Source organism: Protopterus annectens, chromosome 7.part0 (assembly GCF_019279795.1).
Source record: "Protopterus annectens isolate FY-2018-M chromosome 7.part0, PAN1.0, whole genome shotgun sequence".
Lineage (NCBI taxonomy): Eukaryota > Metazoa > Chordata > Ceratodontiformes > Protopteridae > Protopterus > Protopterus annectens.
Genome location: NC_056739.1, coordinates 1159530737 through 1159548675, shown reverse-complemented (window position 1 = coordinate 1159548675; position 17939 = coordinate 1159530737). Strand labels below are relative to the sequence as shown.

The window sequence follows — 17939 nt, the reverse complement described above, 5'->3', positions numbered from 1 at the left end:
CTCATTCTTCCATAAATGCCTTCCACTCTTTCTACAACTACAATCTAATTTTTTGCAACACAGTTGTCAAAATCCATTTCAATTAAATAAAATGTACTTCATATTTTCATTCTAAATAACCCATATTCCATAAAATAAATTCTTATTTACCATTCTCATGTATTCTTTTTTCTTGTTCTTATAATATACATGCATAATCATATTCATATCTATATTGTCATTAATATTCTCAAAAAAAATGTTTTTTCCAGAGTTTTACCACACTTTTACAGTTTAAAAACATCCTCTGTTGTCTCTTCCTTCAAACAAAATATACCCACTCTTTCAAATTTCTTTTCATATAGCACATTCCCCTTTACTAGTAACTTAATAGTCACCACTGGAAATCCTAACACACTACTATCTTGCTACATCATTTTCCTTACTTTAATGGCTTTAATCACTTCTGGAAAACACTTGCATGGATTTACATAACATTGTTTCACTACATTACTATATCATAGCCTTCTGTGCATCATCTATATCTATTTTCCATGTTAGCATTTTTCTTGATAATTTTTAATTTCTTCATTAACACATTCTTGTTCTCTTTTTCTTATTCTCATCATCTGCCTGCACGTTTTGTACTTTTATGTAAACATTCTCACTATTAATGTCTCATTCTCTTCTTTTACTCCCTTCAATACTCTATACAATTTTAAAGACAGAATAAATAACTGGATTTAGCGACCCCAATCCCCCTTCATCTTTACTCATATACAACACACATCTTTTCACTGGCTTTAATCTTGAATCCCAAATGAAAGGGAAACACTAACTGCACAACTTCCTTTTCATATTTTGTCTGGGATCATATAAACATTTGACATATATTTTCTACATTAATGCAGAATTCACCAGATAATCCTTGTCCCTTGAATGCTAATCTATATGCCCTCCACAGAAACAATTTCTTTTATCAAACACTCCCACTGCATCATAACTACATATTTTTTTCACAAATGTTATCCCTAGCAAAGTTATTCATTGAAAAAATGCATAAACCCAGTTTTCACCACATTACCCAAACCCTTACTTTTATCTTTATTTAAGGTCATTAACATTTCCTTTAAACATCCATTCAGACAAAAACACCTCCACTTCCCCATCCATATTTTGTTTTTAGCAAAACAACTATATTGCCTGCTTATATCAAAACTACCAGAAACACCACCTCCTTATGCATCACATATCTATCAGCTTTCATTTTATAAGCTATTTCACTCACTATCACACTCATTACCAATGCAAATATTCCACTCATGGGACATCCTTTTCTTACACCACACATCATGCATATTTCTTTACTCAGCCGCCATTCACTAACACTCTCACTCTATTATATTGATATGCTCACATACATACTCTCCTAATTCTAGTACCTGCTCCATTTTTCTCCATAACATTGCACAAAGCATCATGTCTAACTGAATCAAAAGCTCTCCTAATATTATCTACCATACACTTCACATCCGCCCTTTTACATACGTTATCATCCACAATCTCTCTGACAGCCAGTAACAATTCTTGACATCTCTTCCCTTTTATACCAGAAATACTGTCTTCCATAATAGCTCTCACCCTTCCTTCCACTCTTATGTATTATTCACAGAAAAAATATAATCTGTTACTTAGTGTGATGTCTCCATTTTTATTTCATTCTTCTCATTTTTCTTCCATATACATTTTAATAACCCTCTATATAACTCTTCATAAACAAACCCTTCCTTCAACCATTCATTCAGTACTTTACAAAATACTCCCTTTGCCAATTAATTTCTTGTACATTCCATACCCTATACCATCTGGGCCCGATACTGAATCAACATTTACTTTCCTAAGTACTTCATCCAATTCACTAATAAGACTTTATTTTTCAAATTCTTTCTTAATCCGTTCTGGATTGTTTTTTTTTTTTTTTTCACTTTCCATTCTCTATTTTCCTTCTTTTTACTCTTATAATTTTCCACAAGCTGTGCTACAACACTCACAATTTGCTCGTGATCTTTTTACCGTTCCTTTTACATTTTTCACTTCGTTCATCATAGTAATATTCTCCTTTACTATTTTACTCAAATATGCAAACATCTCTTCCCTTCTCCCTTGTAAATATCTCTGCTTAGCAGTAACGCCTTATTTTTTATCATTCTTTTTCCATCTCAAAACAATCCCTTGTATTATTCCCTAAACTCTCTACTACATTTCTATACATTTTCCCATACTTCATTTTCTCTTTTCTTACATCATCCTGCTATTGAAAAAAAAAAAAACTTTTTATGCTACTTTAAAAATACAGACCACTTTTTATAGCAATCCTTCATGGTTATATAGTCCTTTGATAATGCAATACTTCCCAATCTCCAATTTCATCCCATAATTTCTCATTTATTCTTTTTACTTCTTCCCTATTTTAATATACTCTTTCTTACACCCATTCATGTTGCTAAATGATCTGAAAAACACGTCATAATTGTATTCCCATCTGCTACTCCCAAGTTTTCCGATAATATAAAATAATCAGTTTCAGATCCAAGTGCCCCTCTTTTTATAAATACATTGACTTTTGTTCCACACAACTAATTTACCACATTTTATCACTTCCTGTATTTTTTTACATCTTCCCTTTGCTTTTATATTTTCCCCATAAATGACAAAGTCCCTTGCAATTATAATTTTCATGATAACCACCATGGTCTAATATTTGATGAAACAGATTTTCTCTTTCTTTGCTAGTCGTATATACACATAATGCTATAATTCTATAAACATGTTCTCTCCACTTCACACTCACAACAGTTAACTTTCCCATCCTTACCAACATTACATCTAGTATTTTCACTGCTTTTTTTTTTTTTTTTTTTTTTTTTACATAACACAGCCACTCTATAACAACATTCACTTTCTAAGTTCCATATTACATTTCCATGCCACAATTTTTCTGTTTGCAATCTTTCTTCCCTTGTCAAGAAACTTGCATCCTCAAACAGAATAATGTCCACATCACATTTAGAACACCATTCTAGTATCCCTATCATTCTTACAATGTTAATAATAATAATGTTCACATTGATGTGCAAATGGTACTCTAAGATCGCTGCTTTTCCTTTTAAGTTTAGATGAAATATTTATAAATTTCCATTTTCTTATTTTTATTCTTTCCCCAGTTTAATATTTTTTTCAGGTTTTATGTACAAATAATCCTTGATCCTCAGAATTAGACTTTTCACTGGCTAGAACTTCAAAAAATTATCAGTATAAATCTCTTCTCCTGACCTCTCTTCCTGCATGCACTTTTTCTCTCGTCGTTTTTCCTCTATACGTTTTTCTTCTTCTACAGTTTCTTTTACCCTCTCCCCCAGTCTCTTGTTGTCCTTGTATGATAATAGGTTAACAGATGAGTAGTAGGCTAACTGCTTTGTTCAGCCATTGTAAACCTACTCAATTACCCCAAGTGAGAATCCAACCCTGCACCCTGTATCTATAAGGCAAACACCTTAACTATTATGCTAACCACCTAAAGACAGCACACTCGGCCGTTCCAAACAACATTTCCCTTTATGCTGTACCACAGTGTAAGCAGTCCATCCACCTGGTTTGAGAACAGAACTCACAGCCTTCTGGGCCAAATGTGAGTGTGCTAACTGTTGCACCACTGACATTAAATTGTCTCCAGACTGATAGCTGAGGGAAGACACATACAAGTTGACTGCTGTGAGACTAGAGCCCCCTACCTACTTAGTTAAACAAGCTAGAGAACACAGTACTTAATGATAGAACCACCACAGAAAAAAAGATTATATCAACCCAGGTGGGACTTGAACCTACATTCTCTGACTTAGGAGGCAATGCATTATCCATTAGGCCACTGGGGACTGAAAATGTGTTATGGAGATGCTGGGAATGAACTCAGAACCTCATTCATGTAAAGCATGCACTCTACCACTGAGCTACATCCCCCAATCTTGCCTTTCTCTTTCTTTTTTTATTATTTACTGTTTGCTCTTAACAATCCATCCAAAAGTTTTTTTTCATGACCTGCATTCAGGCGCACAACTTCATGCTGTATGCCCTTTCTCCTCACAATGGGTACACCTTGTTTCAATCAGTAATTAAAAGTGAAAAGCCCCCGCCCCCCAAAAAAAACAATTTAGGCTGGCCAGCATCTGTTAAACTCCCTCTATGACCAGCCACAAATATAACACTTAAGTGTTTCACCATGTTTTTTTTTTTCACATTTCAAAACAGCTTTGAACTTCTACCTCCCACTCCATAACTTTTTCTCATCTTTAATTTTCGCAATATTATGAACAGTTTCACAAAGACCCTGCATGCATTTCTTAACACTGTCTTCCAGTTTATTAGTTCTAAACTGTAAAGTAACATTTTTTAACATTTACATTACTAACAGAAACAAAGAAGTTATGTTCTTACCTTACCGTTCCATGTTTGTTGTCCTTTATCTCGCCTTCCTTCTTTCTCATGCATAGCGGTAGCTTCCCAGATCTCGTTTCTGAGAACTAACCACTAGATAGGAAATTATGAATTACCCAATAAAAGAGGTAACTAAACAATAAGACTCCTTGTACCAACAACAACAGGAAAACATGGTGACAAGGAGAATACCAAAGGCTGAAAGGCAAAGGAAACTCAGCCAGATCAGCCAAAAGGTAAATTCCTCTCAATCATCCAGGATGGGGGAAGGAGGGAGGGACACAAGAAGGAAGGTGAGATAAAGGACAACAAACATGGAACGTTATGGTAAGAACATAACTTCTTTATGTTATGTTGTCCATTTCGCCTTCCTTCTTTCTGGTTGGGACAGTGTCCCTAGCACCTAAATCCTGGGTGGCTCACTGGAAAAGAGACTTCAGAACCGTGGAACCAAAGGATGCCCTGTTCCGAGAGGCCATGTCCACTTTGTAATGAGTAATGAAGGTATGGGGAGTAGCCCATGTTGCTGCCGGGCAAATAGTATCTAAAGGAAGGTTAGCTTGAAAGGCTATGCAGGTAGCCAAGGACCAAGTGGAATGTCCCCACACTTTTCATGGGACTGACACATTCCGAGACTCATAAACATAAGTAATAACATTGGAGAGCCATTTTGAAAGAGTCACTTTGGAAACTGATGAGCCTTGTTTGCTCTGACAAAAAGATACAAATAGCTGATCTGATTTTCTATTATCCTTGGTCCTTTGAAGATAAAATCGTAATTGCCTGTGGACATCCAATTGATGTAACTTGTACTCTGCCTTGCTGCCATAATTTGGAAAGAAAACAGGAAGGTCAATTGACTGATTCAAATTATAGTCTGAGCAGACTTTCGGTAAAAAGGAAGGATTAGTCCTAAGATATACTCTATCCTTGTGAAAGATCATATAAGGTGGGAAGATGGAAAGTGCCTGTAACTCGGAGACCCATCTAGCTGATGTAACTGCAATCAAGAAGAGGGTCTTCCATGATAAGAACTCCAGAGGACAAGAAGCAGCTGGTTCAAAGGGAGGAAGGATCAGAGCAGCTAGTACTAGGTTTAAATCCAAAGGATGGAGAGGTTCTCTGATAGGAGGCCTTAATAGTGTAGCACCTTTCAAAAAGGATTTGCATAACTTATGGGACATGATATTTGAACCTAGAAGGCCCACATGAAAATAAGAAATTGCAGCCAGTTGAACACGAATCGTAGCAGCTGCTGCTCCTTTTTCAAAGGTTTCAGCCAGGAAGTCCAAAATTTTTGCAATTGGAGCCGTAAAAGGCTCAATGTCATTTTGCTCTGCCCAGAGGGAGAACTTCTTCCATTTACTAGTGTAAAGCTCCCTAGTAGTTGGTTTATAGGAAGAAACTAAAATATGTTGAACATCAGGAGAGATATCAGGGAGCTTGGCTAGGATCGGAAGTGGAGAAACCAAGTTGTCAGCTTGAGAGTTTGAATAGAAGGATGAAGAGCACCCAACTGATATGTCAGAAGGTCCGGAACCGGCTCCAGAATCCAAGGCTCCTCCTTCAGGTAATGCGAAAGGAACTGAAACCATATCTGATGAGGCCAGTATGGAGCAATGAGGATCAGCTTGCAACTCAGCAACTTTTCTTTCTGAAGAACTTTTGGAATTAAAGGAAAGGGGGGAAAGCATAAAGGATCCCAGGGGGCCAATTGTGGACCAGTGTATCTCTGGGTGACCGTCCCGGAGGGGAACTGGGGCAAATTGTTCAGATGAGAGGCAAAGAGATGGCAGCGTGGCTGTCCCCATCTGTGGAAGATCATATCCGCCACATCTTGTTTCAGAGACCACTCGTGGGACATGAGAATTGCCCTGCTAAGCTTGTCCGCTATCATGTTGGACTTCCCTGGAATGTGCTTTGCAACCAGAAAATGCTGAGAGGAGATTGCCCATTGCCATACTCGAAGGGCCTCCTGTGATAAGGGATACGATTTGGTTCCGCCCCGTTTGCTGATATACCACACTACTGACATGTTGACCATCTGAACTCCTATATGGCCAAAAGGGAGTGTGTCTTGAAGTGCTTGCAACGCTAGTAACACTGCTCTCATCTCCAGGACATTGATGTGCAAATGGTACTCGTGAGTTTGCCAAGTTCCTTGGACTGTCTGTCCCAGATAATGCCCCCCCACCCTATCTGGGAAGCATCCATGGTCACTGTGGCTACCGGAAGAGGGGCTACAAGTGGTCTGCCCAGAGTGACTAAGGGAGAGTGGAGCCACCACTGCAGATCTTTCTTGCAAGTATCCGTGATTAAGATCATATGTGACACTGGCAAGTCCTGATATGACCACTGAGTGAAGAGGAGCCAGTGCAGAATCCTCATGTGATAACAGGCTAATGGAACTAGAGTAATGGCAGTCACCACTAACCCCAAGACTTTCAGAACAAATAGAGCCTGAACCTTTGATTTTGACAAGAGAAACACCTGACCTCAAATTGCAAGCACCCTTTCTTGTGGCTATCATGTCTCTTGTATTTAGCTGAGTGTCTATGAAAGTAATACACTGATAGGGCCACAAGGCAGACTTTTTGTAATTTATTGTGATGCCTAGGCATGCACAAGTGTGAATCGTGTGGTTCCTGGCCCTTAGGAGATGCTGCTCGGTGGTGGCAGTGAGGAGCCAGTCGTCTAGATAAGGAAATATCTGGAATCCCAAACGTCTCAAGTGAGCATTGACTACTGCCATACATTTGGTGAACACTCTGGGGGCTGTGGTGAGACCAAAGGGCAGAGCTCTGAACTGATAATGACTGGCTCCCAGCCGGAAGCGTAAATGTCTCCTGGACCGCCTGTCCATTTTTATATGGTAGTACGTGTCCTGGAAATCGATAGAGCACATCCAATCGTGCTGACGCAAAAAGGGTAGAATGCACTACAGTGTCCCCATCCTGAACTTGGTCTTCTTTACTGACCTGTTTAACGTGCTGAGATCCAAGATAGGTCTCCAGTCCCCTGTCTTCATTGGAATTAAAAAGAACCTTGAATAAGTTCCGGATTCTATCTGGTCTGCGGGGACTTACTGAGTGGCTCTTTTTTGCAGCAAAGTTTTTACTTCTATGGCTGCTTGATCCCAAAGATTGGGTAGAATATCTGGGATTGTTGATTTTTGACTTCTTGGGGGTGCATAGGAGAAGGGAATTTTGTAACCCCTGGATATTATGCACCGTATCCATTTGTCTTCTGTTATATCTTGCCAGGGCTCTTGGATATAGTGAAATTCTGCTCCTGACTGCCTCCAGCGGTGAGCAGTCAGGCAATCCTTCAGGGATTCTGAAAGGGTATGGCAGAGAACATATCCCTGTTGCAGAACCCCCCTGCCACAAGGTTGGCGTCTCCTGTTATTATTTCCCCCCTCTGCCTCTGGGGGAATTATCTCCACGAGTGTCTGGTGAAGCTCCCTGGGATTTACAGAACCACATTTTCCCACTCTTTTGGCATTTGGGATAAGGCTGGGATGGAGTGGAAAAATGGACTCCTACGGCAGAGAGAGCTTTGCCATCACGTTCACCACTCCTGGTAAGAGTATCTTGAACTTGCGGCCTGAACAAGGCTGAGCCGTCAAAGGGGGCGTTCGTAAAGGGGGACTTGAAGGGCTCCGCAAATTGACAAAGGCACATCAACGAATGTCTGCGAAGAGCCACTACTGTGCCTGCAACCCAAATCGCTCCATCTGCTGCGTAAGAAATCAAGCGCATGGAGGAGCTGACAATGGAGGTTAGGGTTGGTAGCTGGTTAGCCTACTTGGAAGCCGCTCCCTCAGCTGAAGGATCCTGGAGGGCATCTCCCAGCTCTTTAAGGAGATCCCTCTGAAGCCTTATAAAATGCGTCAAGTAGTTCAGCGACCAAAGTGTAAAGGCCGCTGAAGCTTCTCATACCTATCCATGGCTCTAGAATCCTTGTTTGGCGGATAGATAGAAGAGGAAGTTTCTGCAAGTTCCTTCTTGGTGGCTACTGCCACCACCATAGCATCAACTGGCACGCCTTTGGAGAGGAAGGTCTTGTCATCTGGTGCAGTCATAAATTTGTTTGGCCTTCTCGGAACGGGCTCCATGGACTCTGGGAGCACTCCACGCCTTTCGACTCATGACAGACAAAAGTGAGTCGAAAGGAGGAGACACCCAGCAGGTAGAAGGTTGGGAAGCAAACGCATCCAAGTACACGGACTCGTCATCAGAAGAGGCAAGGGACTTCCAATTTCCCCTTTGCCTAAGGATCTTGAGAATGTCTGAGAATGAGACATCTTCAGAGGGGGACCGTGGGGACCCTTCCGAGTCATCCAAGTCCATGTCAGAGGTGACAGACGCAGGAGAATCCACGTTTACTCTTACATTTTTTCTTCCTGGGAACCTCTTCTGAGGCATGATCAGGAGAGATCTCGGAAGAAGAGGGGTCGTCCTGTGGGGTGTCCTGGGGCATTGGTTCCCTATGCTTGGGACGGAGAGAAGGATCCAAGGCAGACAAAGGTATTGACGGGGGCGGACCCAATGGAGCAGAGGGTGGGGCCGTCTCGGTGGACAGCACACTCATCACCTCGAAGGCTCAGCGATCCAGAACGGAGGGATGCTCCGGCTCCGAGGAGCCTGGAGACAACCTCTGCACCGAAGGCAATGGCTCCGAGGCAGATGTGGGAGCCAAACTCACCTGCGCCGAAGTTCCAAGAGGGAGAGCGGGGTCGGACAAGGGTCTGATGCCACTTCCCCACTTGGAGCCGATGAGGGAGTCTCGGCGCCAAGACCTCTCGATGGAGCGGACTGTCGAGGAGGTCAGAGCGAATGTCGGAACAGACAGAGCAAGGGTCATCAGAACCGATGGTTCAACCGCTACTACCTCCATGCACTCCGACTCTGATCTGGACAGAGTCGGAGGAGGGACCAAGATAGGGGCTGGACCGGACAATGGAGCCACTTCCTTCGGGGCTGGCCCTGACAACAACTGGGCAAATACCCGTGTCTTGAGTAGCTTCTTCACCACTCTCTCCACATCATCATCTGATAAACTCCTGGATGATCGAGAGGAGTGGGCCGAGGACCGGTGACTACCTGCTGCTGATTGTAGAAGTAGTGACTGAGGCACAGATCTCACCGGGTTCAAGGAAGGAGATCTCGACCTCTTTTGAGTCTGGGACAGCTCCGAAGCCACAGATGGAGCTGCTGGAACAGAGGAATCCTCAGAGCCAACAATCCGCTCTGAAGGATCTGAAGATTTAGATTTTGCATTTGTCGGCACCGAAGGCAGAGCCGATGAAGATGCTTGTCTATCATCACATATGGAAGGCTGAGTAACCGATGCAACCTCAACCTGAGGTATTAACAACCCCCTCAAGATCAGTTTGTTGCTCATCCCCTGCAACACCCATGCACTGAAGGCATGGCACACAGATCACGAGTCCTGAAGGTGGACCGCACCTAAACAGTAAACACAACTTGTGTGCCCGTCCATAAGGGACATTTTTTGGCAACACGAGTCGCATTTTTTAAAGCCTGACTGCTTTGTAGATTCTTTAGACATAGTTACACACAGAGAGTGAAGTGTAATAAAGTAGAGAAACTTTTTTTTTTTTGACAGAGAGAAAAAGATAAAGTGGGGTAGCCTCTAAATTAAACAGCTACTGCTCCCAAAGGGAGAAAAGCCTCTAACTTAAACAGCTTCTCCCTAAGAAGCAAGGAGGGAAAAAGGGAAAGATAACAACCCTGAAGAAAAACGGGCCACCAACACACAGAAAAAACAGGCCTGAGAGGAAACGATGGCCTATGAAACACAAACAACAACTGTAATAAGTATAGGGGAGATAACACAGTTAAACTCTAACTAATAATGCAAATTATAAAACCAAAAAGTAGTAGTTCCAAGTCGCCAAGGATGATATAAAAATTCTTTATTCCAACAATAAAAGGTAAGTGCTTTCGTCTACCCATATAGACTTCATCAGACGAAAGCGCTTACCTTTTATTGTTGGAATAAAGAATTTTTATATCATCCTTGGCGACTTGGAACTACTACTTTTTGGTTTTACAGTTTAATCAGGTTATTTGCTGTAATAATGCAAATTAGCCCTGAACAAACAGCAATTTTGACAGAAAAATAGACTACTTAGCCTGATCCAGCAGAAGACAATCTCGATGCTGCAAGCAGCAAACGAGATCTGGGTAGATACCGCTATGCATGCTGGGATAAGGGGGATAGCCACGAGCCAGTAAGGACTCTTCAAGCTTTAGAAGTGGCCGAGTCAGAGCCGAGATCGGCTCCGAACCCAACCAGAAAGAAAGAAGGCGAGATAGACAACATGACATCAAATATTTGTTCCACAAATAAATGTCCTTTTTGTCACACAGTTCCAGAAATTTCATCAGTTCATCAGGATTAAATATTAAGTCACAAAAAAAAATCTCTCTTCCAATATATATGAAGGACCAGATTTCTTGGGCTTTAAAACCCAGAATGGTTATCAAATTATCCTATACATATCTGTCTATTACAGTGTCATTTTTTTTCTTATTCTCACAGTTGGTCTTCTCTTCTTTAAAAAATGGTTTCTTACAGTTTGCTTTGCTCTCCTTTTTTGTCTGCTGTCACTGCTGCAAATGTTTCAGTTACTGCATTACCCACTGCCATAAAAAACAGGCACCTTCTCAGTTTGTTGCCTCTTTCACTTTCTGTCATTGCTGTCCAAATTGTAACTGCTGCATTATCTACTGTCGTATCATCTGGTTCCTCTTCCACATGACCATCCCTCAGTACTTTCCAAAAATGTTATCTGCCATCTCACCCCATGAAACAGCAGAACTTTCACCTGGATCATCTTGCTTGCTTATTTTTAACAGATCATCATCTGCAATAATCCCTCCTGATGCCAGATCTATTATCTGCACCACTTTAACAAACTCGCTTACTTCTTTCGCCACGGAGACAGATAAAGGCTGCTCATTTGTAACATCCACACACAGCAATCTTTGTTTACATTCTGAAGCTCCACATCGAACACATTTTTCCCAAATTCTCGCCTCCAGACTCTCCATAGCCTTTCTCTCTTCCTCCACATTGCTGCATCCTTAGGTCTTTTCTTTGCTGTACCATCTGGCAGCTCCAAAGAGTGGGGAAGTTCCCTGATGACCTGGCCAAATTTCCCCTAGAAGAATAAATGCCATCTTGAGTCTCCCTTGAAGAGAGGCTACTAGCCTACTGAGACTTACCTGGTCAACAAAAAATACATAAATAAAAAATAAACATATGCATGAATGGGAGAACTATTTAGTGAAATTATCCAAAAGATTACCAGAGCCCATTACAAGGGGCACAAGGGCAAGGGTGTCCACTACTGTTACTCCTCATCTGCAATTTATTTTGAAGCACTGACAACACGGATTAAGGCATCAAATGTCAAGAGTTTGGAGTGGGTAGGGAAGCAACTGAAAATGTGTTTGTTGGCCAATACTCTATACTGTCTGAACATTGTGGGATCTTGACAATTTCCTTGAAATGTTACAGGAACATTATTGGATGTCTAGTTACAATTTTACAATTAAAATTTTACAATTTTTTCACGTGTAAAAATGCAAGTGATAATACTGAATTTTACAACTTCAAAGGAATTTCAATTTAAGCACTACTATTTATACATGCATACAAAGGTTAAACATTAAGGGATATATTTAAAGCCACACAGGAAGGGTCTTCTGAAGTATGTAAGGGAAAAAGTATGTCATTTCTTTGCTAACTATTAAACAATTCCACCTGAATTAGATCACATAGTCATCTGTTTGCAAATGTTTTAGAGTGCCACAGTACATATATTCAGGGCAGGCATTTGTTGCCTAGCTCTCCCAGACAGAGGATATTAAATTAAAGCAATGGATGGCAAACTTTATATGGGAAGGATAAACAGCAGGAGTTTCATGGAAAAAAGGAGGAGGAGAAGGAGACTGGATGTTCTAAATATACTGAGAATATAAATAAATATTTGGGCATGGATAATGAAGCAGTATGAAGCTCAGTGCTACTGGACAATGTGGAGTGTTATGCTAAAATGTAAATGCTGGAGTATTCTATGGACAGAAGATTTATACTTGAAAACATTATGAAGCAAATTAAATTTTGGTTTTCTTGGAGGAATGACAAGAAATGGTTTCAGCTTCTAATTCTGATAAGGAGCAGGCAAACAAATGTGAATGTTCAAAATGCATTTGGAGATGGAATAGAAAGAGGACTAAACTAAAACACTGACATGAGATGTTAAGTGACAGAGGTGCAAGACGTTGGGAAGAACTCAAGCAGCAACAGCATTAAATGAAAGAGGATAAAGGGAACTACTGAGTTTTGAGGAGGAAGGCAACAAAGTTGGGGAAGGAGATCAGAAAAAATTAATGAGGAAACAGCCTTAGAAAGAAAAGGAAGGAGGGAAAAAATCTCATTGAACAGATTGGTGGGAAAGGATATTGAGTCATAAGAAGAGGAGGGCAGACAGTGACAAACTCAGGATAAAATGGAATTAAATTCGGCTGTTGAGTATTCAAGGAAGCTATGGCAGAGGGTGTGCACTACATGGTCTAGGAGGTTTAAAGTATCTGCATGGTGCTGCTTACACAACTACTTTTTATTTAAGATAAACTGGGGACACATATCTCATGCAGACCAGGAGTGCAGGAGGTCAAAGATGAGAAACAGGTATCTGGATGCATATATTTTGGGAGCAGTTAACATTAGGCAATTACAAAAGACAGCTTTGGCAACTTATAAAAGGATTATTTGGGGAGCAGAAGATATTAGCTCTCTACTTCCTGGGAACATTATGGGGGAGGGGGGATTAGAAGTAACGATTTTTGACCATGACTATAGCAAAAAAAAAAAATGTCATAAGTATGAAATGGAAGAAAGTAGATTAAACTGAATGTAGGAATTAAGAGGGGTGTTAATGAGGTTACAAACTGAAAACTGTGGATCAAAGGTTCATCCAGCCAAAAATGTGTCAATACGTGGATGGCATGGTTCAACTAAAATGATGAGCAGTAAGCCAATGGAACAATAAACTAAGATTAAACTTGATGAGAATATATTGAAGGAAAAGGTGGTAATACTGTACACAAAGTAAGCAAAATAGGAAAGGAGTTCTTAAGAAACGGTATTTTCAGAGGTCTCAAACTCATGGGGAGAGTGGGAATCTGATGAGATACACAACAATGGTAACTATATCACTAGAAGGAACCATTAACCTTAGCATGGCAATAGTTATGCCAAGGCTTATGAAACTGTATGGTAGGGATGGAGAAAAAAGAAATCTCGTGTTTGATACAGCCATAGCCTAAAGTTTAATTATTGTTATTCTTTGTTTTGCCTTTGTGCAGTTATACATTGCAAGTTTGCTTATGTCTGTAAGTGCTGGTGGAGGATAAGAAACAAAGGATAATTTTCAATAAAAAAAGATGGACTGATAAAACCTCTACTATATGAAGCCATACTGCTGCCTATTCACAGAAAAATCTAGCATTTGGCACTTTATTTTATTAAAGCCTCACAGGCACTGCTAACTGTTTTCATGAGTGATACAGGAGTATTGGTATGATTAATTAAGTTACCTAGAATTACAGTAAGTAGAGACTGAAGGAATCAATCCAAGGACAAGATGAAATGTATTCTTAGTCCTCACTTACTAGCAGTTCACAATATTACCTCTCAGATTAAACCTGCTACACAGGAAGGTATGCCACAAGCTTCCCTCAGACTTAAGTGAAAGCTTATTATCTACTTATATGCTTCTGTCTGACTGGATGGTAAACCCTTTCTCAGCAAAGGTCTGGGGTGAAAAGCTCCAATATGAAAAATTAACAACAATAAAACCAATATATAAATTAATATGATTAGCTACAACAGTGGGAGTAGTAAATGAATGAACAATGAATAATAGCACAAACAGTAAGGTATTGAAATATCACTCACAAATATGTGTAAAAAATCTTTTATGCAAGTCAACTAGCATTGCCATCAAACAGTCCTGTACCACATTGCCACCTCTAATGAGAAACATTGCAGTTTAAGTAGCAGTACATTAGGCAATATAGTCTTTAAAGCAGAAAGGTGTTCTGGAACCTGTAACTTCTCTTACCAAGTTTCTCCACTACTTCCTCCGTAGCCATTCTTCTACTTGTTCCCATCCTTATATGTCTTACCATCATATGCTCACACTTGTGCCACTGTTTTGTAAATGCACAGGCAAAAAATTATTTATTCATTGCTTTTGTTTACTGGGAACGTCTGACTGTGAACAGGACCCATTTGCAGTAAAGGCCTGGGCAGAAAGGCTCCAAAGTACAAACAGTACCAAAGTGAAACTAATGTTTGAAGAGCAGTAACACACAATAGTTTGAACAACATTTTTCAAAGGGAGGACTGCATTTAAAATCTGATAAAGTATTCGGCATGCCATATTGTTGCTATTTTCAAAAGAAAGTAATATGTCTTACAAGGGGGTTATGTCAGATGATCAGGTTTTTGGAAACACGAACTTCATAAGGTCAAGACCGTATGTTTCACTTTCTGAAAACTTAAAAGTGTTTGTATGGAGATGGTGATACAGTGGGAACTGGGAAATTTACCCTTTTCCCTACTGTAGTGTGATCTCACAGTACATACAATTTGCAGAGGGTGTAGGAAGTGCAGGGGGCTTGATCCCTGCAAAAAAGTAGATTTTTGTTATTTTGTTTCATTTGAGCTTTCAGAAGTTCGAACATATGTTATCGACTAAGTGAAGTTTGAGATTCCGAAAACTTGAGCATCTGGCAAATCTCTTAACAAGAGGTATAGTAGTGAGAGAGCTAGAGTTGAGAAACAGAATACAAGGTTAGTTGAGGGTGAAGGAATATAATAAAAGGGGTAAAGACAGTACAGTACAAGTAGGAGAGGGGATATGGAAGGAGTTGAAGAGGGATGAAGTTGAAGACAAGTGATGTGATGTGTTAATTTGTTGCAGCGCATTTACTGAGCCAAGAGTGAGACTTCAGTATAATGACTTTAGTAAGCAGTCCTGTCTTACTGTTATGGGGATGGAGTTCCGGGTTTTTGACACTTGATGGAAGTAGAAGGAACAGCCTGCAGAATCATTAGGTTTTGGTATATGTAGCACGTCTTTGTCAGAAAAGTGCGAGCTTCAGGGTAGGTTGTACAAGGTTGGCAAGAGATGGACAGTCATTTTGTTTTATTAGACTATGGATAAAAGGGAGTTGAAAGTATGTGAGTTGGTGAGGTAGTTCAAGCCACTGGAGGCCTATATGGGCCAAACAGTGTTGTGCTCTATGTTGGTGGTCGGCTGCAAATTTTGTGACACTGTTATAGCACTGCTACAGTTTGTTTAGTTGAGTTAGTCAGTATTTGTGCTAAGTAGAGAAGAGGAGGGTAAGCTAGTTGGAGTGTAGTGGAATTAACCCAATATTTCTGTTTGATCTCTATTATTCTTGAACTTAGGTCTCCATCCTCAGTCAAGCAACATGTCTTGACAACTCTTTCAACAATAGCCCAATGAAATCTGAAGAATAAATTTTGTATAGCCCTCAAACATCTAGCCAATTCCCTGTCAAATTCAAACTATTCACCTTAATTTTCATTTCATGACATATCTGTAACATACAACTGACCATAACAAAACACTTTAACCAGCTAAATGCAAGACATACCTGGTGGATATTCTCTTTACTGTGATCTGAGGACCATAATTCTTGCCTTGAACCATTGTCTTGCCTATGGAGCGGACCATTGGCAGTGTGTAGACCCTTGGAGCAAGCAGAGGTCTGAGCTGTCCTTGCACAATTCCCCATGTTCCAGCATTATAGACAGACACACCACTCTGTATGTAAACAAACACATATTCACAAGTGTCATTTAATGTCCACTGTATCTATCCAAAAATATTTTGCTCTTCATAAATTTCACGCAAACATTTAAAGTGCAAAATAAAGCTATAAGAGTAAACAAATTGTAACAGCAGAAGTTAGAGCAGTAAGATCATTGCAGTAGGAGATTCATAAAATTAACTTCAAATAGCTGAATGCAAATATTAGCCCTCAACCTAATCATTTTTCAGCATTCAGGCATCCCTGTGGACACATGGCAGCAACTGTATGTCATGATCCTTGGGAGAAGGGAGACCAGTGACTATAGGTACGACACTGCACTCCCTGTTCTGTTGTTTTTCTGGTAGCCAGAAAATGGCAAATGGAGCCAGAATATCAAGAGATGCTTTTGGGGAGGATGAAAGGCACCTGCAGAAAGTTATAAAAGCACACTAAGATAAATATGCTACTCAATAAACTCAGAAAACATTACAATACACATCTTGCTAATAGACTTAGGGTTGAAAAAGGAAACAAACCAACTCTAAAGATTTGTATAAAGTTTATGGTTTGCAATGTAATGTCACCACATTAAAAATCTATAAAGCCTTTAGCAGACACAATGAACTATATACACAGACCACCTGACATACAACATGTGCAGGACCAGTGGACATTGGGAAGGGAGTCTGTCCTGCACAGATAAGTCCATATGGCTCAAGTGAGTACACTTACAGAAATGCACTATGCTCATAACAAAAATCAGAAGAAATATATAAAATGAATAGGAGAGTGCAAAGCACAGTACCATACCCTCTACTTCCAGAAATGGGTTGATCATCTAAAATCTGCCATGTGGGAAAGCCAAAGCATATCTATGTTCTTTTATTAATGTTTGTCTGGCCACTCCCCAGACATGACCGTTAAGTATTTTTCACACTACAGACCCATCTGTTCCCTTGTTCTCCCTGGCACAAGCACCCAACATCATTCAATGCAGGGATCTCCTTTTTTCAGAGGGGAATACCTTTTGATAAACCACAGCTTTATCCAAACAGTGGAGGTTACAGTGAAGCAAGGAAGGCTGTCCTCTGTGGCTGTTTTGAGCTTTATCTGTTTACAACTACATCCACTTCCTGGCAGTTTAGATAACACCTGCCGCAGTGAAGGTCTGCTGTACACTGCAATGCATATGCATGCTTTCATATGTGGGTTAAGGCTACTGTGCTAATACATCTTTGCACACCAAGCACATGCCCCTGGCCTATGTGCTGTAAGATATATAACTAACAGTGGATGTCATCACTGCAAAAGACCACAGCAACTCCCTCCCCTTTGTATGGGCAAACTGACAAAGGCTGCTCTCACATCTACGCATCCCTGATGGTTACTCCAAGATACATGTCACTAACCAAGCCTGGGTTATCTGTGCTGCAGACAGGTATTTATCCCTCAAAGCCATAAAACTGGCAGAAGCAAATACTCCTCTTTCTCTAGACTGGATGTCCATTTTGTACCGTTTATAAAAAGCATAGATGGATATTCCAGCAGCAGGCTCTTAAATACTTTGGGTGCAAACACTTGTCA

The 17939-nt window shown here is 40.3% G+C and overlaps 1 protein-coding gene across 5 annotated transcripts in view; it reads right to left on the bottom strand.

Moving 5' to 3' along the window:
* The window catches only part of HERC1 (HECT and RLD domain containing E3 ubiquitin protein ligase family member 1), a 3987333-nt gene that overhangs the window by 315225 nt on the left and 3654169 nt on the right, over nucleotides 1–17939 (bottom strand). For all 5 annotated transcript variants that reach the window (XM_044077739.1, XM_044077741.1, XM_044077740.1 and 2 more), the window contains exon 72: nucleotides 16197–16366. In XM_044077739.1, coding sequence (XP_043933674.1) covers nucleotides 16197–16366 — 170 coding nt within the window. The remainder of the gene's footprint in view (nucleotides 1–16196; nucleotides 16367–17939) is intronic.